The 26,269-nt window shown below is 47.3% G+C and overlaps 1 protein-coding gene across 4 annotated transcripts in view; it reads right to left on the bottom strand.

The window, feature by feature from the left end:
• Positions 1–26,269, bottom strand: part of GAS7 (growth arrest specific 7) — a 113,609-nt gene that overhangs the window by 35,157 nt on the left and 52,183 nt on the right. For 3 of the 4 annotated variants that reach the window (XR_008238172.1, XM_052807304.1, XM_052807305.1), the window contains exons 3-5: positions 11,651–11,722; positions 9,135–9,220; positions 5,990–6,043 (exon numbers count right to left, since the gene is read on the bottom strand). Coding sequence is in view for 3 of the 4 variants with exons in the window: in XM_052807304.1 (XP_052663264.1) it covers positions 5,990–6,043; positions 9,135–9,220; positions 11,651–11,722 (212 nt within the window). In the remaining variant the exon portion in view is untranslated. The remainder of the gene's footprint in view (positions 1–5,989; positions 6,044–9,134; positions 9,221–11,650; positions 11,723–26,269) is intronic. The other variant, XM_052807306.1, reaches the window with a different exon arrangement.

The following is a 26,269-nucleotide window of genomic DNA, read 5'->3' as shown; positions in this document are numbered from 1 at the left end:
CTGGTTTCCACCTATCCTCTTACTGGTGGTCTTGCAGAGAATGGCTAGGAGGTCCCCTGTGGAAACACACTGCTGAGTGGAGTTTCGTGTTGCCCGAGACTACTTACTTCAACTGAGAAAGGACCAAACACTTCCCATGAAGACAGCAGTGTTTTCAAGGCAGATTTCTAGGGCCCAACATTGTGACACTGGATAATGAGAAGCAGGGGGAGATAGGCACCTCCTAAGTGTATTTTGTAGTCTTTACCAGAAGACTGGGCATCATCACACTGCGCACCAGGATACAGAGGTGTTGTGCAGCAGCACGTAGAGTGGCATACGAGTTGTTCCCTGCAGCTTAAAAATCTGCAAAGGGTAACTGCAAAGGAAATTCATATTCCCTGCTAAAAATGCCACCTCTTTCACAGAAACTAAATCTGTGTTGGTTGGAAGCTGCTTATTAAGACTCTCTGTTATGTCACTAATGTCCTGAAGAAATAAACACAGAGTCACTGGAAATGCCCACATTCGGACTGGTGAAAGTGTTCCACTGCAATGGACCAAACGCACCACATCACATCAACGCACGCAGCAGGAAGAGTAACAGTGAGTACACGTGTCAACAAGTGATGAGAGTAGGGTTAATTCACGTGTTTCTCAAAGAGTATCATCATGCTCAAATTTTTATGAATAAATCAAGCATTCTTCACTTCTCAGAGGTTTATACTTAATTGTCTAGAAACGATGCTGAATTGTCTGGAAAAAGTCATGAGCCCATTTGGGTCTAGTATCACATTTAAAAGGAAAATGGTGTCAGAATTTAAAAAAAAAAAAGGCAGAAGCTTTTGCAATCTTAAAAAAAAAAAAAAAGGATTATTTGTGTGGTAAACAGAACTTAATAGAACTTACAGTTTTCTACACAAAGTCCTGGGGAGGGCATGAAAATTTTCAAAACTCTAGAAATATTACTAAAAATTATACACAACTGCATAGGAAATCCTGTGACTCTTTCTTTCCTTTCATCACCACAGATTTCTTATACTTAAACAAGAGCTCTTGGATGTGTATTTCCAAACATTTCTAAAACCTCTCAGGGTTTCCCAGCAGGGAGGGGAACAACGGGCTGGCACTGAGGAGGACGTGGCCGCACGCCAGTAGTGGAGTGACCACACCTCACTCCCCCCACAATCCTCCCTCTGAAATGCTCCTTTTCTTGTTTCTAAAATCAAAGATAGCTGAAAAAAAAAAAAATCACTCTAGTTCACCAGCTTAGTCCCACTGATGAGCTTTTTGACAGATGCTAAAGAGAGCCAAAGCATCTTGCGATAATGTCCTGATGTTTAGCAGCATTAAATAGCTCTATCACTCCCACAGACAGCGACACCCCCTCCCCGCGTGAAAGCCCACTGTTGTCACTAATGGCAAGGGACCACTGCTCTCACTAATCGCAGCCCTGACAGCTGATCAGGCTATGTGCAAGGTCCAAATTCAAACAACAGCATAGACCACTGCAGTGCTAATCTCTTTCAACAACACTGACTAGTTAATAAGGCCTGAAAAGAAGTGTGCAAAAGCTGACTATTACAGCTGTAATTGCCAGTAAGAAACAAAACAAATTAAAACACATAGCTAATGATGGAGTCACAAAACTTTAAGAGAAAACAAGGCGTTATGACCGGCATGACATTCACACAGACTCCACTGGGACAGCTGAGGTGATAATCAGCCTCACCACGATACTAAGTACTCTTCCAGCCTCTTCACTAATAAAAATAATGGCTGTTGTCAGCTTGCAACAAAGCAAAACTAATGACAAGACACCAGCAAGGCATACTCCAAGTATAAGCTAAGCACACATGCAAGAGGACAGCAGCCTGTCCTTCCAGCTGCCACTGGACACAAGTAGCACCATAAAACCTGTGTGAGAGAGCCACTGGATCACCAAGGCTAGGAGAAGCTACACAGTCAGAGAAGAAATGCTATGAAAAACATGGTGACAACAAAGCTTGGGGAGGAGAAGAAAACCAGACAAGCAACACAAATTGATTCATTTCTCTTGACAAGCCTGCTGTGTGCCAAACTCAATAAATATATTTAAATACTTTTGCCTGTTTACTGATCATGAGCAAAAGCAATTACACTCTTAGCAGCTAAATATTCCAGCTCATATTTCACATGAGTACATTGGCAGTGATGGCAAAATGAGCTGTTTACGTTGTAGGTGACTCTTGGTTACGTCTGAGATGCAAAAGGGTGACAGAAGAAGAAAAGTCACAGGGAGGCAGGTGAGCGCACAGGATTTGCACAAGACCAGTGTGCACAGGAGCAAGAAACATTATTGGGTTGGGCATGCACATTCATTTTATGGATTTCAGAGTGCTCTGGAGGCTTTGAAGTTGCTACCAGCACTCACCAGTAAATGAGACATTGCCAAGCAACATGAATAAAACAAGAATAATTTGATCAAGGCTTAGATAATCAACTATGTGTTTATTACATAAGACACTATATAAATAAATGAGCAGAAAGCGGGTAAGCTCACTGTACTAAAGTGACTTAAAGCGGGGCAATATTCTCGTTCATTTCTTCAACTTAAAAATGCAGATTATTTTTCCTGATTTCTGCACCTTCACAGCACCTTAAACACAGCACTGCTGTGCCAGATTGACTAACTTCAGTATCTGCTTTACAGTTTCAGCTGAGACCCAAAAAGTACAACAGCCAACTCCACTAGATGCAATGAGTTCATCTGCCAAATGGGGCTGTTTGGGCAAAACAGCCAAATGCAAAGGCCGGAGGAGATCTCAGAAGAGCTTAAGCACAGACAAGGCTCAGGCAGTTTTAACTCTACCCATACAGGGAAGCCCAGAAATGCCTACACTGTGTCTAGGTAGCTTCAACATCATGAGTCTGCATGTGGTTTTAGCGCTGGCAGGGTGATGCTGCAGCTACAGTACAACAGAAGGGGAGAACAGAGAACTGAAGTTCTGATTGTTAACAAAGTCAATTGATACACTTCCTATTTCAAAGGGAACATTCTGCCAAAAGTGTTTAGGAGCCCTCTTTATGTGGTCTGTCTGTAGAAAGGTCCAGAGATGATTTGGTCAGCGCCTGCCAAAGCAGGGCATTTCTGACAGTTTCTGCCATGCAGTCAGCCCTAGGGCAGAAGGGAGAATGGTGTTGAACCTGCAGCCTCATACCGTGTTCATCACATTGTGTCAGATACAGAGCACAGCAGCAGAAAATACAAAGTTACTGCTTGTAGCTGCCCCTCTTCCCATGTGCAGCACATGTTCATTTATGTGTCCAACATATGCAATACAAATGCCAGCATTTTCCAAGTCACGCTGTATCTTGACAAGGCACTAGAGCATTCTTAAGAAAGAAACCCACACTCAGAAATACCATAGCATCAGACAGGTTTCCTGCTCTTCAAGTGAGACAGCTCTGTCCCTGAGTCGATATTCCCCCGTACATTCTCCATTTAACTCTCCCTCACCTATGGTAAAGGAGCTTCAGCTTCCACAGGAACTCATGGCCAGAGAGACAGCTCTTCAGGAATCAGGCAGCAAACCAGCCAGTCTAAAACTAATGAGTACACCCTGAAACTCACTGCAAAATCAATGCAGACCGTAGACCACAGACCTGCACTGCTGCTTCCTAAATAAGCATCAATAATTTGTGCAAGCAAGTTTCGTTAACAGCCTCTGATATAACCCAGCAGGGTTTTCCCTTCCAAAGAAAGCAAACACAGTGTTGGTAACATTCATTTACCAAAGAGAAAAGACCATACTCTTCTTCTTGTTGGGTGCCTATAGATGAGAAATACTCTAGCTCCCACTCACCTTCAGGATTTTCATAAGCCATGTTCCCAAATGGCTATTTGGATGTACAGGAGGCAGATGCATTCCTAGGAAGGTGGGAATGAACTCCCACCCCTCTGCTGAAAGTGGTGAAACAGACAGCTAGGCTGCAGCCACTGGTCAGGTTGGACATCACCTGATGTCCGCAGTTTGCGTATCACAGGATTTCAGTTTGGGGGGAGGTTTGCTGGACCAAGAGCCCCAAAGTTAATCACAAAATTCCCCTCTGCAAGAAGAGGTTCTGCCTAAGCACTGCTACAGACCAAGAAAAAACATCTGACAGCAAGCTAAGGACGTGCCCTGCAGGTCTGTTAACCAGAACATCCCAACATCAGCTTGAGTGGCACTGAACAAATATAACCTCCTAGGAGGCAGGGGGAAAAATTACATTGCTTTACAGTTTACACTCTGTATGAGAATGTTGTTTTTCACAGTGTCTCCTTGATGCAGGCAATGGCTTGGAGTAAACAGCTGTTAAAATTAGCTTGTTTTTGTCTGTCTGATGCATCATACTTGAAATCTTCGGACTTCTGCTGGAGAAATGCACACCCAGTGACCCTGACATAACACACAACATTTTCTTGCTTTGCAGATGCTACCAGATGGCACACAGGCCAGCAAATATAACAGTGAAAACCACCCTCAGTGAACAGCCTGAGTCCTCACCCCTGTAAGCAGCAAAGACAGACAAGCGCTGTCATTCCTGTGCTGCACCCTGAAACCCAGTGCAACCCATCCTGGGACCATGTCTAGTCCCTCTGGACATGATGTTCAGCCCATGGTTTGCTCCTGCCCCTCCAACCCGAGTGGGCAGGGGTCTGCATGAGGTGGCTCAGACGTGTTCCCAGCCTCAGCCACCGTGGCCCTGGAGGCCCTGCAGCTGATTCCCCAGGACATTTGCAAATCTGCCCAAACCAACACATTTATACTTACTTCATGACATACCACTGTCTCAATAAACTAATTAACAGTACCAACACATTTTGTATTCATAACGACTGATTTTGATAACCAAGTACACTACTGACGATTTTTTTTTCCCAGAAAACTGTACCTACATGGCAATGACTGACCTGCACTGCAGTCAGAGACCCCTGTACATGCTCCTTTCGAACCCTTGTCCCTGTCACCAGAAACCCAGAGAATCGTGCCCACTGACGGATAAATCAACAGGCTGCGTGTGATAATGTAGACAACAACCTCCTCCTCGTAGTAACAGTTAAGAATGATGTATAATGTTAAATCATTCATTTTGTTCTCGTGGATTTTATACCCTGCCAATACTTGCAGCTGTAAGCATGTTTATTGCCCCTCCTTTATCACTGTAATTAATTTATCTGCTCATTTATCTTCTTTATTATTTCCTTTTAAATAAACCTTTCTATTCCCAGCCACTTTCATTAATCTGTTTTGATTTCCTTCCTGTTTTTAAACATCTGTCCTGCACTGAGGAGTCCAGAAATGCAAACTGTGTTCCAGATGGGGTCACCAGGCATACAAAAGATACTAATGTCTGTAAACGTGATACTGAGAACATCTTAACTGAGTCAGCTATATTTAATTACTAATATTAAAAGCAAACGTAAGATTAACTTCATACTGAAATCTAAAATCTTTGCCTGTACTTCCCATCAGAAATCTTCACTTGGACACTCTGGCACAGAAAAATACCTCCTGACACCTCTTTGAGAAAAAAATAGATTCTGCCCTGATAGGGCAACGACCCATCTCCTCAGTTTGTATTGCTCTAACCTTCCAGCGCTTCTCCAAACACTGAGGCTGCTGGGAGGCGATGGTTACCAGACGAGGAAGTTTTTTCAGGACACCTGGTTCACAGCCAGCATCTCTGGAGCACTCGAGTTCCCCTTCCTCGGTCTATCCTTACCTCCTGCTCGTCCCAGAACCGCCAGAATCAAAGGGAAACTGAGACCGGAATTCTGCCCAGGACGGAGATCCCAAAGCCTCCCTGGGCCCCTGACTTACTAGGGTTTACACACCAAAATTCCTCGCGGTGGAGGCTCTGCCCGCCCGCCCGCCTCCCCCAGCCCCACTGGCCGGGCGACCGACGGTGCCCAGCACGGAGGCTCCCGCCACCCCCGGCGGGCACCCCCACCCCGCCCCGCCCGGCCCGGCCCCGCCGGACTCACCGTCAGGCTGCTCTCCTTGCTTTGCCGCCGCGGCGCCGCCGGGGACCCCGGGGTCTGTGGAGACAAGCGGGGCGCATCGTCACGGCCGCTCTCGGAGCCCAGCATGGCGGGCGCGGGCCGCGCGGGGCGGGCGCTAGGCGGACCCCATGGCCCGGCGGCGCGGCGCGGCTCGGCACGGCTGGGCACGGCTGAGCACGGCTCGGCTCGGCTCGGCTCGGCTCGGCTCAGGTCGGCACGGCGCGGCTCGGCTCGCGTCGGCTCGGCTCAGCTCAGCTTAGCTCAGATCGGCTCGGATCGGCGCGACTCGGGGGGGAGCTGGAGGCGGCACCGCCGTCCGGTAGAGCCGCCTCCTCTCACCGCCGCCAGCCCACCGGCTGCCGGCCGAGCCCGCGGGGCGGCCCCGGCCCGGCGCTCCGCCTCTCGCCTCCGCAGCGCCGGGCTGCAAGGGGCGGCCGGGGCCGAGCCGCGCGGCCGGGGAGGTGCGGGCGCGCTCCGGCCCCGGTGCGGTGCTGCCCCGGCCGCCCCGCGGGCTGCCGGCTCGGAGGCAGCGGGAGCTGATCCGCAGCCTGCGAGTCCGCTCCTGGCAGCAGTCGCTGGGCTGTGCCGCGGAGCCCAGCCCCGTGTCCCCCTGCCCTGGCGCCGCGGAGACGAGCAGGGCCGGACGCGAGGGGTGGGGGGCGCGTACCCCGGCCGGGCAGTGTTCGTGCAGCGCCCCAGAACAGCGCGGTCCCTTTGGGCTACGACCAGCTTCGACGTCCGGCTGAAGTCCCATCAGCAGCGACGTGCCCAGGGCCGGACGCGTGCGGTTTCACAGGGGCCCGCCGCGGGCCTGCAGGCCGCCGGCTGGCCAGCCTGGGCTGCTGCCGCCTTTGTGGCAGTTGTGACAACCTGAGCGGGCAGCATGTAGCTGCTCTCTAGGAAGCCGTAAACAAGGCCTGGCCCTGCTCCCAGCACAGTGCAGCTCCGTGTTGTTCTCGGTTGTGGCTTTTTCCCCCTTGACCTGTTTCCAAGAAATGTGGCTAGGCTTGCCTGAGGGATCTTGCCAGCGTTTGTTTGCGTGATGGCTGCTGCCCAGGTCTAAGAAAGCATCCGGGAGAACGCCTGGAAGCTGCTTTGCAGCAGGAGACAGCCTGTGCCAAGAACACACAAGGAGGCAGTCAAGGCAAAGCAGCTTGGGATGGCCCAAGGCAGGCAAGGAGGAGAGGGACTGGCCAAAGTGTATGGGAGTTTGAGGGTGTGGAGAACAGCTTATGGTCAGCTGTTTTCCTTACTAAGGACTCTTCTGCAAAAGCAGCCACAGCTCCCAGGAAAAGCAGGCTCCCAAGCGGGTGTGGACACAAGCTGCTTTTAGAATTAATGGCACTAGCAGCTAGTTATAGATTCAAAACTAGTTATAGGTTCAAAGCAGGAATTAGGCCAGGACTTCAATTTGGAAAAACCTCTAATAAAGAAGCAATGGAAAGAAAGTGTCGTGGAGGCTGTTGAAGTGAATGAGAAAAGTCATGAAAGGGATTTTTGTCAGTCTGATGGTTGAGTCAGCGAGCAAACCAGTGCATGGCAATGGACTCCCCATGTATCCCAGATGTGAATTTGAACAAAAAGGTGGCTATGAACTTGAGTCAGACCTGGCACCATAAAAATGGAAAGTGGCAAATGTTGTTATAAAGGAAGGTCTGAGGCAGTCAGTTAATCTGACTTGTGTACCAAGCCAACTGCAAAAACATTTGTGAATCAGATACCTTGAGAAATGGAAATTTTTGCACAAGGATTAACATAGCTCTTTTTAAAGGAAAGTCACTGTCTGCAAGTTTATTCAGGTTCTCTGAGGGAGTCACAGCAGATATGGACAAGGGTGTCTGGTAATACATTACATCAGTTTCTAAAATGCTTTTGACCTAGTTTAGGTGCCCACATGCTCTGCCTCCAGCCTGTGCAAACTGCTTGGAGAAGAAGCAGCACAGGCAGTTAAGTGCAAGATGTTTGATGTGGAAGGAACAAGGAGTCCAAAGTGCTGGACTGTATTGTGGGAGATGGTATGAATCCACTGGTGGGGAAGCAAAACCAGAAATGCTGACGTAGCTGAAACAGCACACGAGGGCAAGGCTGAAGGCCACTACCTAGGAGGCAGTGGGCAAGAAAGTGGGTTGAGGCAAAGAGGGACAGTTGGCAGACAACACAAAGTTTAGACCAAGAAACAGGGAACATCACAGGGACACTGAGAGCAACAGGCAACTCAGGTCAGCGTGGTAGGAGCACACAAACATGCATTTCACTGGGAGCATTTGAGGAGTTGCACTGCAGAAGAACCTACCATTTAATACAGAAATGAAACAGAGAACTCCAGTCTGGTACCATCGGGGGGAAAAATGCCAGCAGGCAGGGAAGCACAACCGAACAGGAGTGCAACCCACCAGCTATTCAACTGTTGCTGTTTTGGCAGGGAGTGAAGAGTTTCATGGGCAAAGCTGGAAGAGGGCCCTGTGCTGCATCTGCAGACCTGCAGGAAAGACTCTCCCAAGGACATGAAGTGGTGCAAGAAAAAGTGCAGGGACATTTACTGAAAATTTGGACAAACAGGCAGGGGAGACCAGCTGCCCATGGGTCAGAATCTTGAACGCTAGCCCGGGGTGATGAGATGGGTGAGGCACAGGCTACGTAAGGCACAGAGGAGGCCTGTGAAAGGAGAGACAGGAATGGATGAAGTAATTGAGAAAAAAACTTCGGACAAATTCTTTGTGAATACTGTCTTTGGGAGGGAAAGCTGGAGCTGCAAGAAAATACAATGAGATACAGACATGGGCAGCTGTGCAAGTGTAGAGAGAGGACTGTGCTGGAGACAGGCCCAGGCTTCAGGCTGGAGTGGCAGGAAAATTTGTACAGTTGTTAATAGTGACTGAAGTGTCCTGGTGGATTTTTCAGAAAGGAGTGATAGGACAAAAAAAATCCGAAGTTTCTTGGCATTTTATACTGTTTTACCAGTTGGACACAAAGACTAACTATTCTAGATGCAACAAATCTGTCTGATCTGACAGTTTCTAAAAGAAAATGCCTCTTGACCTCCTGCTCTGGGTGGATTCCTAAACTACTTAAGTGAAGACACATTTATTCTTGGATACCACTGTTTGGCTTTTTCCCCAAAACTTACCTGGGGGTCCCCACTGGCTTTTCGGAGGCTCATATGACCAGAGTCAAGCTGGTGTACTGGGGTCCCAGAGATGTGGTAGCCATTCACTGTAAGAACAGATGGAGAGTTACTGGGCTTGCTGCTGGTAGCAAATGAATAATTGCACATTTTAAAAACTAATCACATAATTGAATCTACAGATATAAATCACACTGCCTTTTTTGAGTCACCAGTGTTCACTGCCTCCAGCCTAAGAAACTGGATGCTTCTCCCCATCCCAACAGCCTGGCAATATGACATGTTAGCTCCAACCCAGGAAGACCCCAGAACCAGACTCTGCAAAAGCTCAGCCCATGGGCCCACTCTGCCCTCAGGATCCTGCAGCAGGTTCTTATCAGGAGTTATGACAGGAGTTACTGAGCTGAAAAGAGCCAAGAAAAAGAGAGCCCCAAACTCAAAACAGTTCCCATAATGCTGTTTGGTAAAATGATGTGTTTGAAGAAGTAGGGTATGTTGTATTGGCTTTGCGTGGCAAGGTTTTGGTAGCAGGGGGGCTACAGGGGTGGCTTCTGTGAGCAGCTGCTGGAAACTTCTCCTATGTCTGACAGAGCCAATGCCAGCCAGCTCCAAGACAGACCTGCCACTGGCCAAGGTTGAGCCCATCAGTGACGGTGGTAGCACCTCTGGGAGAACAGATTTAAGAAGGGGGGAAAAAACTGTGCAACAAACGGCAGCTGGAGAGAGGAGTGAGAAGATGTGAGAGCAACAACTCTGCAGACACCAGAGTCAGTGAAGAAGGAGGGGGAGGAGGTGCTCCAGGTGCCGGAGCAGAGATTCCCCTGCAGCCCGTGGGGAAGACCATGGTGAGGCAGGCTGTCCCCTGCAACCCATGGAGGTCCATGGTGGAGCAGATATCCACCTGCAGCCCGGGGAGGACCCCACACCAGAGCAGGTGGATGCCTGAAGGAGGCTGTGACCCCATGGGAAGCCTGCGCTGGAGCAGGCTCCTGGCAGGACCTGTGGCCCAGTGGAGAGAGGAGCCCATGCTGGAGCAGGTTTTCTGGCAGGACTTGTGACCCCGTGGGGGACCCACGCTGGAGCCGTCTCTTCCTGAAGGACTGCAGCCTATGGAAGGAACCCACGCTGGAGCAGTTTGTAAAGAACTGCAGGCCATGGGAAGGACCCACATTGGAGAAGTTAATGAAGGACAGTCTCCTGTGGGAGGGACCCCACACTGGAGCCGGGGAAGAGTGAGGAGTCCTCCCACTGAAGAGGAAGGAGTGGCAGAGACAATGTGTGATGAACTGACCCCAACCCCCATTCCTGCCCCAGCCTGTGCTGCTGGAGGGCAGGAGGGAAAGAAAATCAGGAGTGGAGTTGAGCCTGGGAAGAAGGGAGGGGTGGGGGGAAGGTGGTTTAAGATTTGGTTTTTATTTCTCTTTACCCTACTCCAATTTGATTGGTAATAAGTTAAATTAATTTTCCTGAGTTGAGTGTGTTTTGCCCGTGACGGTAATTGCTGAGTGATCTCCCTGTCCTTGTCTCAACTCACGAGCCTTTCATTGTATTTTTCTCCTCCTGTCCAGCTGAGGAGCGGGAGTGACAGAGCAGCTTTGGTGGGCACCTGGCATCCAGCCAAGGTCAAGCCACCACATATGTAAAAAGCACTGATTTAATGGACATGGGCTTTTCATGTCAAGAAAGCAAGCCTTGTAACAGCTGTAGGTTGCTTTATTTTTTGAATATGCTGAGCAAAGAATAATGCTTAAAGTAGGGTTAAAACAAGATACATAACTACATCACAAATCCTTTGGTCACAACAAAATGTGCAACCTTCAAGCATACTTCCCACTCAGCTCTGCCAATAGAGGGGCATCAGTTCCAAAAAATTCTATGAAAAACATCCTCTAGACTGCATTATTTACAGTCAAATGGCAGCAATGGCCTTTACATGTAACGCTTTTTATTCTAGAGTAATTTTTGCTTTTCTTTGTCTTTCTGTGGTACCCGAAGCTTTTCAGTACAGTTACGCAGCTGATTCTCTGTTACTTGATTCCCTGAAACTTCAACTCAGGACAGAGGTGAAGTGGTCAACCCTGTAGCTACTGCATGCTAAAACGCTTCATTGTGCACATGTGCTCTGCATGGAAGAGCTACAGCCAGCCCATGTTCCTCTGCAGCTTTTTGCTTCCCCTGCCCTGGCAGAAAGCGGGACTGGGAAAGGCAGCCTGTCCTTCCCTCCCAGAGCTGACAGCCCCGCTGGCTTGCTGGGCCACCATCTGTCTCAAGGCTCCAAGGAAGGAGCCATCTCAGCTCTAAGCAGACACTTCAGACAACTGGCCAGAACATGCATCAGCTGGGAAACAACAGGCAAGAATATGTATCAGAAGGGAAAGCCCCACCATGTTTACTCTGCTACACTCACATAACCATGTACATTAAGTACACATCCCATGTAATCACAGCATTTTCCGTTACTGAGTGGTAGAGAAGCAGATTCACCCAATGCAGTGGTCAGGCACAGCATCAAACAGTACCTGCAGAACTCTTCTGTGACACAGGGCTCTTTGGAGTCCCAGGCACACTGCTTGGCCGCTCCCAGGTTGTTTCTGTTGAAGGGAAACATCAATGTAAGGGTGATGGAGGCCTTGCACACACACCAGAGTTACATCTATTACACATGTACAAATGGGCCTGACCCTCAGTGTTTTCTGAACCAGGCTCTCACCCTGTGAGGAAGGTGCCTGCAACTCCCTGCACTTCCCATCTCCTCCCATCTCTTTCTAATGGCGCTCTCCAGCCGTGGCTCCCTTAGCAGCCAGCTGGGATGGATGGAAACAGAGCAGATTGGGAGCTGCATCACTGGTTCTTCCAGTGCAGGTCTGCCCCAGGGCTGTGCTCAGCAAGAAAGCAGGGATACAGCTGTAGCACAGATCACTGCTTGTAAGCTGCTGCCACGATCTGTGCAGACAGCTATTCCAGGTGTAGTTAAATCAAGCCCAGGCTGGGGTCCTACCTGCAGCCCACTGCAGACATGGAGACCTGCCTGGCTGCAGCAGCTGCAGCACAGCCAGTCGTGGCCCTTACCCTGGGAACAAGGACCAAGTGGTGACAGTGCCTTTGCCCCTGCTCTCTGCCTGAAAGGCAGCTGTGAATGACTCAAGAGATGTGGTTTTAGTGACATATACACAGACCATAGCATTTTTTTTCCCTCAAAACAGCTATTTCCCTGGTAAATTCCTTTTTTTCCACTTGGGTCCTTTAGCAGCTGGGATGTGCAAATGTATGTCACACCAGTTTTGATACTCAAAACTGCTGTTGCTTTTCCCCTCTCAGTTTGCTCTGTAGTTTAACCATTCTGCTCATTTTCTCAGGAAATGGAAATTATTTTTGACCACATGCTAAATACAGAAGATTTAAGTGCAAAACTTTGTAGAAGTTGCAAACAGCAGACAGTGGAGTTAGAACAGCAACTTCTTCTAGAAAACCCAAGCCACCATTCCTTTTGAGTAAACATATTGGTACCAAACCAAATAAATAATACTGCCTGCCTGCCAATATTAAATGAGAAAATAAGCAAGTTAGTGTAATCAAGTCAAAAGACTACTTTGGCCACTTCATTTGAAACTGTCAGTCCCAAAATCCCAACCAACAGCCTTCTAACCCTGCCAGAGCCTGAAATCCTGCATCCCTCTCAGTATTCTGGATGAACATGGTCAAGTGGTAAAAGATCAGGAGAGGCTGAGAGCCCTTGGGGGTAACAGTTTAGGGTTGGCAGTCAGCACTTCCATCAGGGCACATAAGGCCTCCTATCCTGGGTGACTGCTTATCTGAGCAACAAACAGGATGCTAACATGCTTCAAGAACCATAAAAAGCCTAGTGGGTAAAGAAGGGAGTACTGTTTTATCTGTCTTTACATATACATTCATGCACATATATACACAGAGAGATGTCCTCAAGGGTTGCGTTTGGTTCCTTATTTCAGGAAAGGACTCAGGATTACGGATCCCAAATGGGGGAAGGTGCCATCCCCCAGACCTGTGATGCCCAGATCCTTGAGACACACACCCTGCTTCCCTCTCTCTCCTCTTCTTCCCAAGCCACAGCACAGTTTTGCTTGCAAAGAAAAATACTTCAAGCTTTTTTTTTTCTTGCAAGTGCAAAACCTGGTGGACTAGAAGCTTTGATGAATCATAGGGAAATATTTAAATTTTTCTCAGCTTTTTGTGAATTGGGTAGTAAGTTAATAAATTCCATGCTAGGTCAATGAGGAAGACTTGGAATGTGTTTTAACTAAACAGAAGGAAAATCAAATGCTAAGAGTTGTCTTTTATGAGTCAGCTTGTCTTGGCTTAAAATACACAAGTGCATGGTTAAATAAAGACAAATTCTAATTTACATTTATTGTAATGCAAAGGTAAACAATAGAATATGCTACCCACATTTCTGGTAGATTTTTTTTTTCTAATCTAAATTGTAGATTAATGAATAATGTAACTGAGTTGACTTGAAGACAAGTGTTTTAAAGAATGGCTTTTGGCTCTGTATGGAGGGCCTGTGATGTCCACTCCTGCTATACCCAAGCGCAATCAGTGGCGTAACATGTTTTTGTCAGAACTGACTTTGACATTAGCAGTAAAAACAGTTACCTTCATATTTAGCTTTTTTTTTTTAATGCAAGCATATCGGTCTACAATATTTTTGCATTTTTGAGACCATACAGAGGAATGTCCCTAAAAACCTAACAAGTATATTGGAAATGTAATTAATTGGTTAAAATTACCAGCTGCTTCTTCTAACTGGTCTCTACTTTGCCTGCTAGCTGCTGTGGAGCTAGTGTGAAGTGCCTAATTCTTCCCCTCTGCCATACAGATAGATACACAACTTGAAGGCAGAAATTTTATACATGAAAGAGCAGTGCCAGGTGGTTAGCATATTTTGAATACAACCCAAAACACTCAGTGTCTTGACAAATTTTCTAAAATAAAGTGATTGTGGAGTTACGCAGATTAAAAAATAAAACAAAAAAAAGCTATAAAAATGCATAAAATAGAAATAACATATTTTATTGGGTAGCGAATGAAAATAACAAGAATGTTTTTAACCCCATTTGAGTGCTAGGAAAAAAAAAATCCACTTCTGTGCAGAGAGTAACAGAGGGATTATTCTGGCAGCCCAAGCAGGGATAAGAACTAACCTCGATGAGGACTGCACTGCTGTAATGCCATCTACTGGAAGCAACTAAATTTACCAGGATAATACTGTAACATTACCAATTTCTCTGCAGCTTAGTCATGATTAGAAGTGAAGCAGGGGTGGGGGGTGGGGTGGGGGGTGTGATTTTTTTCCACAACTTCACAGAAAGGCTTGGTGAGAGATAAAACCTTGTTTGATATAGCCAAGACAGAGTCTTGTCTTGGAGTACCAAATGCAGCCTTTGATCCTGGTGCTTGGAAAATCTGAAGACTACTTGTAACCCTGTGGTAAAACAATGATCACTGCTATTAGGAATAGATTCAATACCAGACAAGATTTTATATCCCACCCAATTTTCCAGAGAGGATGTTGGAGTCAATCTAAAACCTCACTCTGTAAGAGTGTAATTTAGCACTGGCAGACCAACACTGACAAGTTCTATCCTCCCTTATCAGCCACATGTAATTATTCCATTTAGCCAATGAGGGGAAGGAATAATCAGTAGTTTCCTTGTCACTCTGTGGACTGCGAAGGAAGTCTGTGAACAGAAAAAAGTCCTGCAGCCCTGGGAGATATCTGGAAATTAGTTACTGAACAGCAAGCCAGTAGAAAGCCACTTGCTCAAACTGAAATGATGTAGTGAGAGGAAAAATAGTTACAAGACCCAAGCTATATGTGCCAACAGAACCAAAAAGGGTTTTCACAGATGTGGTTAAACATTTCCTCCCAAAGGAAAGCGGAAACCTGTGGTGTTTGGGGGAAGAAAGTTCACTTTGCATCTGTTTGGCAGAATGAGAAATGACATGATGTGTCAGGCCTTCAGAGAGCCACACACTCTGGGATGTCATGCCAGTCAAGAAACACAGCTTCTGAGCAGGTCCTGACACAGAGTATTTTTGGGATCAAAGTGTAGCAGTGAAGAATGAAGTTTGTGTCCCTTCTCCGTGAATCCAGTAGCACTCTGAGGTCAAAGCAGCTGCTTTCCAGTCTGAACATACAACATCAGCCAAACATCAGGGCTTTAAGGTCTAGCATAATCCCTTCTGATTGTGCTTATATTGCTTTCAGGAATGGATTTAGTATCTCTGCATGGTGTCCTGTGGTGCTATTTTAGGACCTAAATGCTCCACAGTTCCATTGGCCAAACTACGAGAATGGGGCAGAGCAAGCCAGAGGACCTCAGGGTCTGCTTACCGTGCAGAAATTTTCCCTGGTCTTAAGGACCTGTAGCAGGTACAACATGTCACCCAACTACTGGTACTATCTCAAGCCTTTATAAATAGGTTTGGAGTTTGTTTTCATTTTAACAGCAATAAATCTGTAATGCTGAGCAGCTCCAAACCCAGTTTCTGCCCTGAATAATGTGAAGCTGTGCAGGCTGCACAGGTCTCTCTGACATGGATGAAGAACAGCAACAGAACACGTCCTTCCTCAATGCCACAAGTAGAAACCCTGCAAGCTTCTCCCAAACTGTTCCTGAAAACATGCAGAATTAGAAGTGATATTTGCAGTAGCATAGAACAGGCCCCACAGTCTTACCTTATCTTTTTTGGATTCACTTTGCTCTTGCCAATAGCATGTAAGAATCACCCATACGTGCAGACAGTTTGCAAACCTCCTAGCCTTCCTTTGCTGCTCCACTGCATCTCCAGCAGGCTTTCAGCAAGGTTTGCAGTCTGTCCCTGGCTCCCCAAAATTCAAAGATTAGTTGGACCTGTGAGTTGAAGGGAGTGCAGACAGCCCTGCTTTGGAAACAGGTTTTCTTTAACAGTGCAATACTGCACTTGCCAGTCTAAACCTCCGGGCTGCTTGAAGCCACCACGCTCCAGCTGGCTTTGAAAGTGCTGTCAGTGCTCTTGCACCTTATCTCCCCTTTCTGACTAAGATCTTCCCCACATTTGTGATGAATCAGAAAGGGTTTCATAGCACTTCATTTCTTGATATTGTGTGTGGGAGAAAACAGCCCAAAGGAAAGGCAGGGGGAGCGTGTGGGTTTGTGCATGTAAGGAGGGGAAATCACTTGCAATGCCCTGAAACTGGAGTAAACCATTCAAAACTTTAGAAGCAGAAGGAGTGGGTGAATGAGAGTACAATGAAAATGTTTTCCTCCTATTCCGTAGAGGACGTGTAGCACAAGGAGATTTTCTTTCATTGGAATGAAGAGGTCTTACCTCTCTGTCAGTTCACAGAACTGACTCCAGGCCAGGAAGAGTCCTCGCTCTCCCCTCCTGGCCTCCTGCAGACCAGAATCTGAGGACTCTCCTGAATCAGCACTGCAGCTCTTTCATCTTTGTCCTCCAATGATTTGGTCCAGTAAGCCCTGCAGTACTGAACCCGGTATGAATCACCTATAGCAACATCAGCTCAAAAGGCCCAAACAACCAGCCCATGCACTAGCCTCTGAACTGCAACACGGTCCTTTACAGTGTCCTCACATTGCATTGCAAGGTCACGCTCCTCCACGGGCCTCCCAAGACCCTGACCTTTACTTCCATCCTCGTACCTAATAAAAAGAGACAAGAAAAGCAGGCAGAAGTGATATGCAAATCTCTCTGCACCTGCATGCAACATGAGATTCAATCTCACAAGTGCTGAAAGCAGAGCACCATGTAGTGCATGAACTAGTTCAGCAGGAGTTGCAGTGTCAGAACTGAAATCCAGCTCCATCCTACATGCAGTTCAACAAAAAAGAGACCGAGACTGCCACATGGCTTTTATCCTCGGTCCCAAAACAGCGCCATGGAGACAGGTACCATCCAAGAGTTCTTGAAATCTTCTGTCCATGTGTTGAGGGTAGAGGTGCTTATTGCTACCTCAACAGCATGGGAAAAGCTGCTGACAATAGTCCTTACTTGATCTTTCAAAATGAGCACTGGGACCTGTACCGTGCCCCTCCTTTTGCAAACACCATGCGACAAAAGCAAGCCCTTCATTGCAGGTTTAGTAGTGATAATAATGCTATTTCCAGCACTTTCTGAGACACGCTTTGTTTTTCTAGCTTTTAGGCCACTTTACCGGGGCAGGTTTCTACACCACCCTTTAGCTAGGGCATCCTGTATCAGAGGCAAACTGTCACTGAAAAGTTTTATCTATACGAGATAAAACATGTAATAAAAATATTTGACATCTCTTAGGTGTCTCCACAGATGACTTACTATTCCAGCTGCAGTTCATAAGTTTAGTTGGAGTAGGTGTTGACTGTAGCTCGTAAGGTATGAAAGAAAAACCTCAATCCACAGACTAAATCCTTCCAAGCTCCTTAACTGACTCAGACAAATGGAAAAATATTAGGCAGAGGAAGTACTAGAGTGGGCCACGGTTATATTCCTTCCATCCACTGATCTCTTACTTTGGGTCTAACAAGTACTTCAGAAGAGGCAGGAATTGTCTGCAAGTAGTGAACTTCCTCACTGCTTTCCAGCATCGCAGTACTGGTTGTCTTCAAGGAGAGCACCCTTCTAATCCATCTGGCTTTGTTGAGCCCCAGGCTGACACATGCACCCTGGCTCTCAGGGATGCGACAGGGTGTGCTGGGAAGCTGCACCAGGAATATGCCAGTCTAGCCAAACTACTGGGTCATCTCTCTCAAAGAAATGGCATGCTTTCAGCTCACTTTGAGGTTGCTTTCTAACAAGCAAAGATAAAATGTCTCATTTATTCTCTGGAAATAAAGAGTTCAAGATTTGGTAAAGGTTGGAGGTAAAGTTACAAAATGACCAGCTGTTATTAATAGCCTTAGTGCCACCCTTAGCCAGATTCATTCCAAGCTGTGCTTGGACTGCCAGGATAGATCTTACTCTGGAGATCTGGCCACTCTCTGTATTCACCCAGTTCCCTTCCCCACTCACAACAGCATCAGTGAAAATGCAAATATCACTATGTGATCGCAGGGTAGAAAATTCTCCTACTTAGTCTATTGTCATCCTCCAATTGCTCAGTGAAATGCAGCATTATTAAAATCGCTTTCATATTCTTCATTAAGGTCTAGTACGATGGTGCAGTAGGGAGGTTTCCTTTGCACCTGGTGCTTCTTAATTTAAGCCTTTTTATATGCCTACAATGCTTAAAAATTATGTCTTAGGAAAGAATAGTTGAGCTTGCGACATACTAATGTTACAGTGCTCTCAGCTTGGGCATTGCATAGAAGCTATAAGACATAAATGTAGTGAATGATGTATTTTAGGATGGAGAACCTCAAAACACGCAGAAGTCCTTTGAGTTTCCGGGGGTACTCTCTGACCCAATGAGTGTCCTAATGACAAAGGTGTCGCATACAAGATGACCACAACCACTGTTACCATCTGCCTATGTTGTGCCAGGCACTGTTCAAGACAACAGCCTACAGACAAGGCACAAGGAGGACGAAGACTTGTGGAGTTTCCGGCTGTGGATTCAAATGGGGCTTAGACATGTCAGCACTTAACCACCCAGACCAGGATGTTTTAGCAGATACTGGTTTGGTGCCCTGGGAAATTTACTTGCAAGACAAAGACAGCACCACGCTGGATGGAAAGAACCCAGCTGCTCACTAGCCATAGGTTGTTTAAGGTCTATAAGCACTTGGTTTGTGAGGGAAATGCAATGAGTTTATGGCGCTGAGTTTTCAGCTACTGTTTGTGTGCCAGGTAGAAAAGCACAATCTGTTGTTTCTGCTCTTCCTGGGGTCAGTAGGCAGGCTGCAGGTTGCAGTGGTTGCAAAGCTGGACCAGAGACTTGCTTGGAGTTAGGAACTTTAGTGGAAGAAAGGCAAAGGGTAAATCAAGATAAGCAGGAAAGGGTACTCAGGAGGACAGAAACAGAAAAGCTGGCTGGTGGTACCAGGAGGATACTAAGTAATACATATTTTTTTCAGGCAGATCAAGAAAATTTTCCTAAAACTCTGAAGTGCTGGACTTGACATTCCTTTCAAGGAAACAACTGCTTGCAGCTACACATTTCAGGACTGCCTGAAAGTCCATGCCCCAGAACTTGCTGCTGCAGGTGGCATTTTATTAATGATTGTGATGATGAGAATATATGGACCTTAATTAAGATCAAAATAATGTGAAAGCAGAATTCCTGCTTTCCAGGAGACAGAAAGCTGTTCAGTAAATGGGAAGGACATAACACCACAGACAAGAAAAGCCTGGAAATAAGGTGTCGTGGTTTAACCCCAGCCAGCAACTAAACACCACGCAGCCGCTCACTCACTCCCCCCCACCCAGTGGGATGGGGGAGAAAATCGGGAGAAGAAGCAAAACCCGTGGGTTGAGATAAGAACGGTTTAATAGAACAGAAAAGAAGAAACTAATAATGATAATGATAACACTAATAAAATGACAACAGTAATAATGAAAGGATTGGAATGTACAAATGATACGCAGTGCAATTGCTCACCACCCGCCGACCGACACCCAGCCAGTCCCCCGAGCGGCGAATCCCTGCCCCCCACTTCCCCGTTTCTGTACTGGATGGGACGTCACATGGTATGGAATACCCCGTTGGCCAGTTTGGGTCAGGTGCCCTGGCTGTGTCCTGTGCCAACTTCTTGTGCCCCTCCAGCTTTCTCACTGGCTGGGCATGAGAAGCTGAAAAATCCTTGACTTTAGACTAAACACTACTGAGCAACAACTGAAAACATCAGTGTTATCAACATTCTTCGCTCTGAACTCAAAACATAGCACTGTACCAGCTACTAGGAAGACAGTTAACTCTATCCCAGCTGAAACCAGGACAGTATCCACCCCTTATTCTATACCATTGACGTCATGCACAGTTCCCATACCTTTAGTTACATCCTGATCAATCATCACTTTTCCATCCCTTTAAGACATATGAGCAATGATATATATATATATGTATACACACACAGAGATATCATTCCTTTAGTTCATGGGTCATGTTCATAAAATGTTCATTGAGTTCATTTAGTTTCCGACTCTGGGCTCCATCTGTCATACCAGTCTTTCTGGGCAGGAGGGATGGTGCAAAGTCCTCTCAGTCGGTAGAGCAGAATTGGGCTTCAGTGCAGTGTGACAAGCAGGTGACATTTGGCGCAGCAGGAGGATGGTGTGCACCGTTGGATTGTTGCATGCTGGAGTCAGTTCTGGTTCCATCACTACTGCGCTTTGCTCAGTTTTATCACAGTTCTTTTCTTGCTTGATCTAAGTGATTCTTACTATAGTACTATGGATATAGCATATAACAATTATAGTAAGGATAATATACAGTAGCAGGGTTATATAGCAACTAATATACAGTTTAATTCTGGCTGTTCTCACCTAAAATTAAATCCCCTTGAGGCACACATCGGACTTCCCCATCTTTTCGCATCACCCACCAAGTGCACCCAGGCCCTTGAGCAAAAGCAATCCCACGAATGGGTTTACCTTTGCCTGAGGCAGGAGTAACCCAGACTGTCTTCCCTAACATATTTTTTATGTGCACTACAGGGACTTTATCCCCTTCTACAGTATGTAAAAATTCCGACTGGGCAGGGCCACCCCGATTGGCAGATCCTCTGGTGTTGACTAACCAGGTGGCTTTTGCTAAATGTGTATCCCAATGTTTGAAAGTTCCACCCCCCATTGCTCTCAATGTAGTCTTTAACAGTCCATTGTATCGCTCAATTTTCCCAGAGGCTGGTGCATGATAGGGGATATGATACACCCACTCAATGCCATGCTCTTTGGCCCAGGTGTCTATGAGGTTGTTTCGGAAATGAGTCCCGTTGTCTGACTCAATTCGTTCTGGGGTGCCATGTCGCCACAAGACTTGCTTTTCTAGGCCCAGGATAGTGTTCCGGGCGGTGGCATGGGGCACAGAATATGTTTCCAGCCATCCAGTGGTTGCTTCCACCATCGTGAGCACATAGCGCTTGCCTTGGCGAGTTTGTGGGAGTGTGATATAGTCAATCTGCCAGGCTTCTCCATATTTATATTTCAGCCATCGCCCTCCATACCACAGGGGCTTTAACCGCTTGGCTTGCTTAATTGCAGCACATGTTTCACATTCATGGATAACCTGTGCAATAGTGTCCATGGTCAAGTCCACCCCTCGGTCACGAGCCCATCTATATGTTGCATCTCTTCCCTGATGGCCTGAAGCATCATGGGCCCACCGAGCCATAAATAGCTCACCCTTATGTTGCCAGTCCAGGTCCACCTGAGCCACTTCAATCTTGGCAGCCTGATCCACCTGTTGGTTGTTTTGATGTTCTTCAGTGGCCCGACTCTTGGGTATGTGAGCATCTACGTGACGTACTTTTACAACCAGATTCTCTAGCCGGGATGCAATATCTTGCCACAGTGCGGCAGCCCAGATGGGTTTACCTCTGCGCTGCCAGTTGCTCTGCTTCCATTGCTGTAGCCAGCCCCACAGGGCATTTGCCACCATCCATGAGTCAGTATAGAGATAGAGCACTGGCCACTTTTCTCTTTCAGCAATATCTAATGCTAGCTGGATGGCTTTCACCTCTGCGAACTGACTCGATTCACCTTCTCCTTCAGCAGTTTCTGCAACTTGTCGTGTAGGACTCCATACGGCAGCTTTCCACCTCCGATGCTTTCCCACGATGCGACAGGATCCGTCAGTGAACAGGGCATATTGCCTCTCATTTTCTGGCAGTTTATTATACAGCGGGGCCTCTTCAGCACGTGCCACCTCCTCCTCTGGCGACATTCCAAAATCTTTGCCTTCTGGCCAGTCCGTGATCACTTCCAAAATTCCTGGGCGACTGGGGTTTCCTATGCGAGCCCGTTGTGTGATCAGTGCAATCCACTTACTCCACGTGGCATCAGTCGCGTGATGTGTAGAGGAGACCCTCCCTTTGAACATCCAGCCCAGCACTGGCAGTCGGGGTGCTAAGAGGAGCTGTGTTTCAGTACCAACAACTTCTGAGGCAGCTTGAACTCCTTCATATGCTGCCAATATCTCCTTTTCAGTTGGAGTATAGCGAGCCTCGGATCCTCTGTATCCCCGACTCCAAAACCCCAGGGGTCGGCCTCGGGTCTCCCCAGGTGCTTTCTGCCAGAGGCTCCAGGTAGGGCCATTCTCCCCAGCTGCAGTATAGAGCACATTTTTAACATCTTGTCCTGTCCGGACTGGTCCAAGGGCTACTGCGTGAACAATCTCCCGTTTAATTTGTTCAAAGGCTTGTTGTTGCTCAGGGCCCCATTGAAAATCATTCTTCTTTCGGGTCACTTGATAGAGAGGGCTTACAATCAGACTGTAATTTGGAATATGCATTCTCCAAAACCCCACGACACCTAAGAAGGCCTGTGTTTCCTTTTTATTAGTTGGTGGAGACATAGCTGCTATTTTGTTAATCACATCCATTGGGATCTGACGACGCCCATCTTGCCATTTTATTCCTAAAAACTGGATCTCCCGTGCAGGTCCCTTGACCTTACCTTCTTTTATGGCAAAACCGGCTTTCAGAAGGATTTGGATTATTTTCTTCCCTTTCTCAAAGACTTCTTCTGCCGTGTTGCCCCATACGATGATGTCATCAATGTATTGCAGGTGTTCTGGAGCTTCACCTTTTTCCAGTGCAGTCTGGATTAGTCCATGGCAAATGGTGGGGCTGTGTTTCCACCCCTGGGGCAGTCGATTCCAAGTGTACTGGACACCCCTCCAAGTAAAGGCAAATTGTGGACGACACTCTGCTGCCAGAGGGATTGAGAAAAACGCATTAGCAATGTCAATTGTAGCATACCACTTGGCTGCCTTTGACTCTAGTTCGTATTGAAGTTCTAGCATATCTGGAACGGCAGCACTCAGCGGTGGCGTAACTTCATTCAGGCCGCGATAGTCAACTGTTAGTCTCCACTCCCCATTAGACTTTCGCACGGGCCATATGGGACTATTAAAAGGTGAGCGAGTTTTGCTGATCACTCCTTGGCTCTCCAGTTGGCGAATCAACTTGTGGATGGGAATCAGAGAGTCTCGGTTGGTGCGATATTGCCGCCGGTGCACCGTCGTGGTAGCAATTGGTACTTGTTGTTCTTCAACCCTCAGCAACCCCACAATCGAAGGGTCTTGAGAGAGACCAGGCAGGGTAGACAGCTGTTCCGTGCCCTCCGTCTCCAAGGCAGCTATACCAAAAGCCCATCGATACCCCTTTGGGTCCTTAAAATACCCTCTCCTGAGATAGTCTATGCCAAGGATGCACGGAGCCTCTGGACCAGTCACAATGGGGTGTTTCTGCCATTCATTCCCAGTTAGGCTTACTTCAGCTTCCAATACAGTTAACTCTTGGGATCCCCCTGTCACACCAGAAATAGAAATGGGTTCTGCCCCTTCATAACTTGATGGCATTAAAGTACACTGTGCGCCGGTGTCTACTAGAGCCTTATACTCCTGTGGGTCTAACGTGCCAGGCCATCGAATCCACACAGTCCAATAGACCCGGTTATCCCTTTCCTCCACCTGGCTGGAGGCAGGGCCCCTCTAATTCTGGTCAGAGTATCCAGTATTCACTTCTCGTAAAATTGGCTCAGAAGTCCCTTCAAGAGGATCAGAAATAAGATCAGCCCTTCTACTCTGTTTGGAAACCGGAGCGGCATTTTTCCTGGTAGAATCCCCTTTTGTGGTGTTTTTTCCTCGCAGCTCACGTACCCGTGCATTTAGGACCGAGGTAGGTTTTCCATCCCATTTCCTCATGTCCTCTCCATGATCACATAAGTAAAACCACAGGGCACCTCGCGGTGTGTACCTTCTATATTCTTTCTCTTGGGCAGAGGAGCGCTCACTCCTAATAGCTGAGACATTGGTCCTTACAGGTGGGCAACAGGACATCTCCTCTTTGAATTGCTGGAAATCCTCGGACAGCTTCTCCACAGCCGAAATGCAGGCTTGTAGGGAGGAGGAGAGATTCTCTTCGTATTGACGGAGTTGGCGAGCCACTTCATCCACTGTCGGTGCCTCTTCGTCTTTCCAGGTCATTATTGCCAGTGAGTTGGCATAGGACGATGGTGCGCTCCGTACAAACTTCCGCCACATGGGTCGTGTGCATTGGACTTCGTCTGGATCTTTGGGTAATTGTGGGTTGTCCGGATCATGATGAATTGTCTCTAGCACAGCTAATTCCCTCAGATATTGGATACCTTTTTCCATGGTTGTCCACTTGCTTGATTGACATATAACATCTTCCTTAAAGGGGTACCTTTCCTTCACACTTGACAGGAGTCGCCTCCAGAGGCTGATGGCTTGTGTCCCTTTTCCAATTGCCTTGTCAATGCCACCTTCCCTGGCAAGCGATCCCAGCTGCTTGGCTTCCCTACCTTCTAATTCCAAGCTATTAGCCCCATTGTCCCAGCATCGGAGGAGCCAGGTGATAATATGCTCACCTATACGGCGGCCAAAATCTTTTCGCATATCCCGCAGCTCACTCAAGGATAGGGACCGGGTTATTACCTCTGGTTCTGCCTCTTCCTCCTGTTCCCGTGATGACCCTGGTTCGCCTTCATCCTTCGCTAAGCGAACTGATTTTTTTGTATATTTCTTTTTCTGTACGGGGGCAACTGATACTGGTGCAGGTTGGTCCACTGGTTCAGTTGCAGTACCGCTCGCCGGGTCTTGGATAACCGCAGTGTCTGTTGCCAAGGTTTGGGTAGCTGCCGTGCTCATTGCCGAGGCTGGAGGGGCTGCAGTGCCTGTCGCTGAGGTTTGGATAGCCACAGTGCTCATCGTTTTGTTGTTAGGTCCAGAGACCTTCTCTTCCCCTTGAGGGTACTGAGTGGTGTCGAACAGGGCTCGATAGGCATGGGCCAGGCCCCAGCACGTTGCAGTAATTTGTATCTCTCTGGAGCTGCCGGGGTGACAGCATACCTTTTCCAAATATTTTACTAGTTCTTCTGGATTCTGCACTTGTTCAGGGGTGAATTTCCAAAACACTGGAGGTGCCCACTTTTCTAGGTACTTGCCCATACTACCCCACACACCCTGCCACTCATAATTATCCAGCCTTGGGGCAGATCTCTGGGTGATTTTCTTAAATAGTTGTTTAACCTTAAATGAGAGCTGAACCACATTCAGAAGCATGCTAATTCCTAGCAGTAGGGCTAGGACCGTGCTGGTCCCAACATCCCAAGAGTATTCAAATTTTTCAAAATTCTCAAACACCATTGTAACTGGACTGAAGGAGAAAGGAGAGGGGAAGAAAGGTATCCCACCCATAGACTGGTTTTCCAAGGAGGAAAGGTAAATGGTATAATTATTAATAGTTTCCCACAGATGGCTTCCACAGTATAAAGGTGACAATGCTGGGTGCAAGTACCGGATTAATCCCACAGCCGACGACTTTATCATACCATAAACCAGTGTTATACAATACATCAAAGCGAAAACCTTAATCCACCTCCCACGGATGATAAGCAGCAGAAGAGGGACTACATACAGCAAGCGAGGTGATACATAACAGAACTTTAAAAACCAGAGCAACAACTCTAAGAACACATAAATCAACATAATGACCAGCAACTATTAGACCGATATAATGAATGCTTATAACAAATTTGTTTTAACAAGCTCTGGTCAGGTTTGTCGTTATCTCAACCCTTCGTGCCCCACGTTGGGCGCCAAAAAGGACTGTCGTGGTTTAACCCCAGCCAGCAACTAAACACCACGCAGCCGCTCACTCACTCCCCCCCACCCAGTGGGATGGGGGAGAAAATCGGGAGAAGAAGCAAAACCCGTGGGTTGAGATAAGAACGGTTTAATAGAACAGAAAAGAAGAAACTAATAATGATAATGATAACACTAATAAAATGACAACAGTAATAATGAAAGGATTGGAATGTACAAATGATACGCAGTGCAATTGCTCACCACCCGCCGACCGACACCCAGCCAGTCCCCCGAGCGGCGAATCCCTGCCCCCCACTTCCCCGTTTCTGTACTGGATGGGACGTCACATGGTATGGAATACCCCGTTGGCCAGTTTGGGTCAGGTGCCCTGGCTGTGTCCTGTGCCAACTTC

This window comes from Harpia harpyja, chromosome 14 (genome assembly GCF_026419915.1).
Source record: "Harpia harpyja isolate bHarHar1 chromosome 14, bHarHar1 primary haplotype, whole genome shotgun sequence".
Taxonomy (NCBI): Eukaryota; Metazoa; Chordata; class Aves; order Accipitriformes; family Accipitridae; genus Harpia; species Harpia harpyja.
The sequence above is the reverse complement of the archived record's forward strand: the minus strand, read 5'-3'. Positions and strand labels throughout refer to the sequence as shown.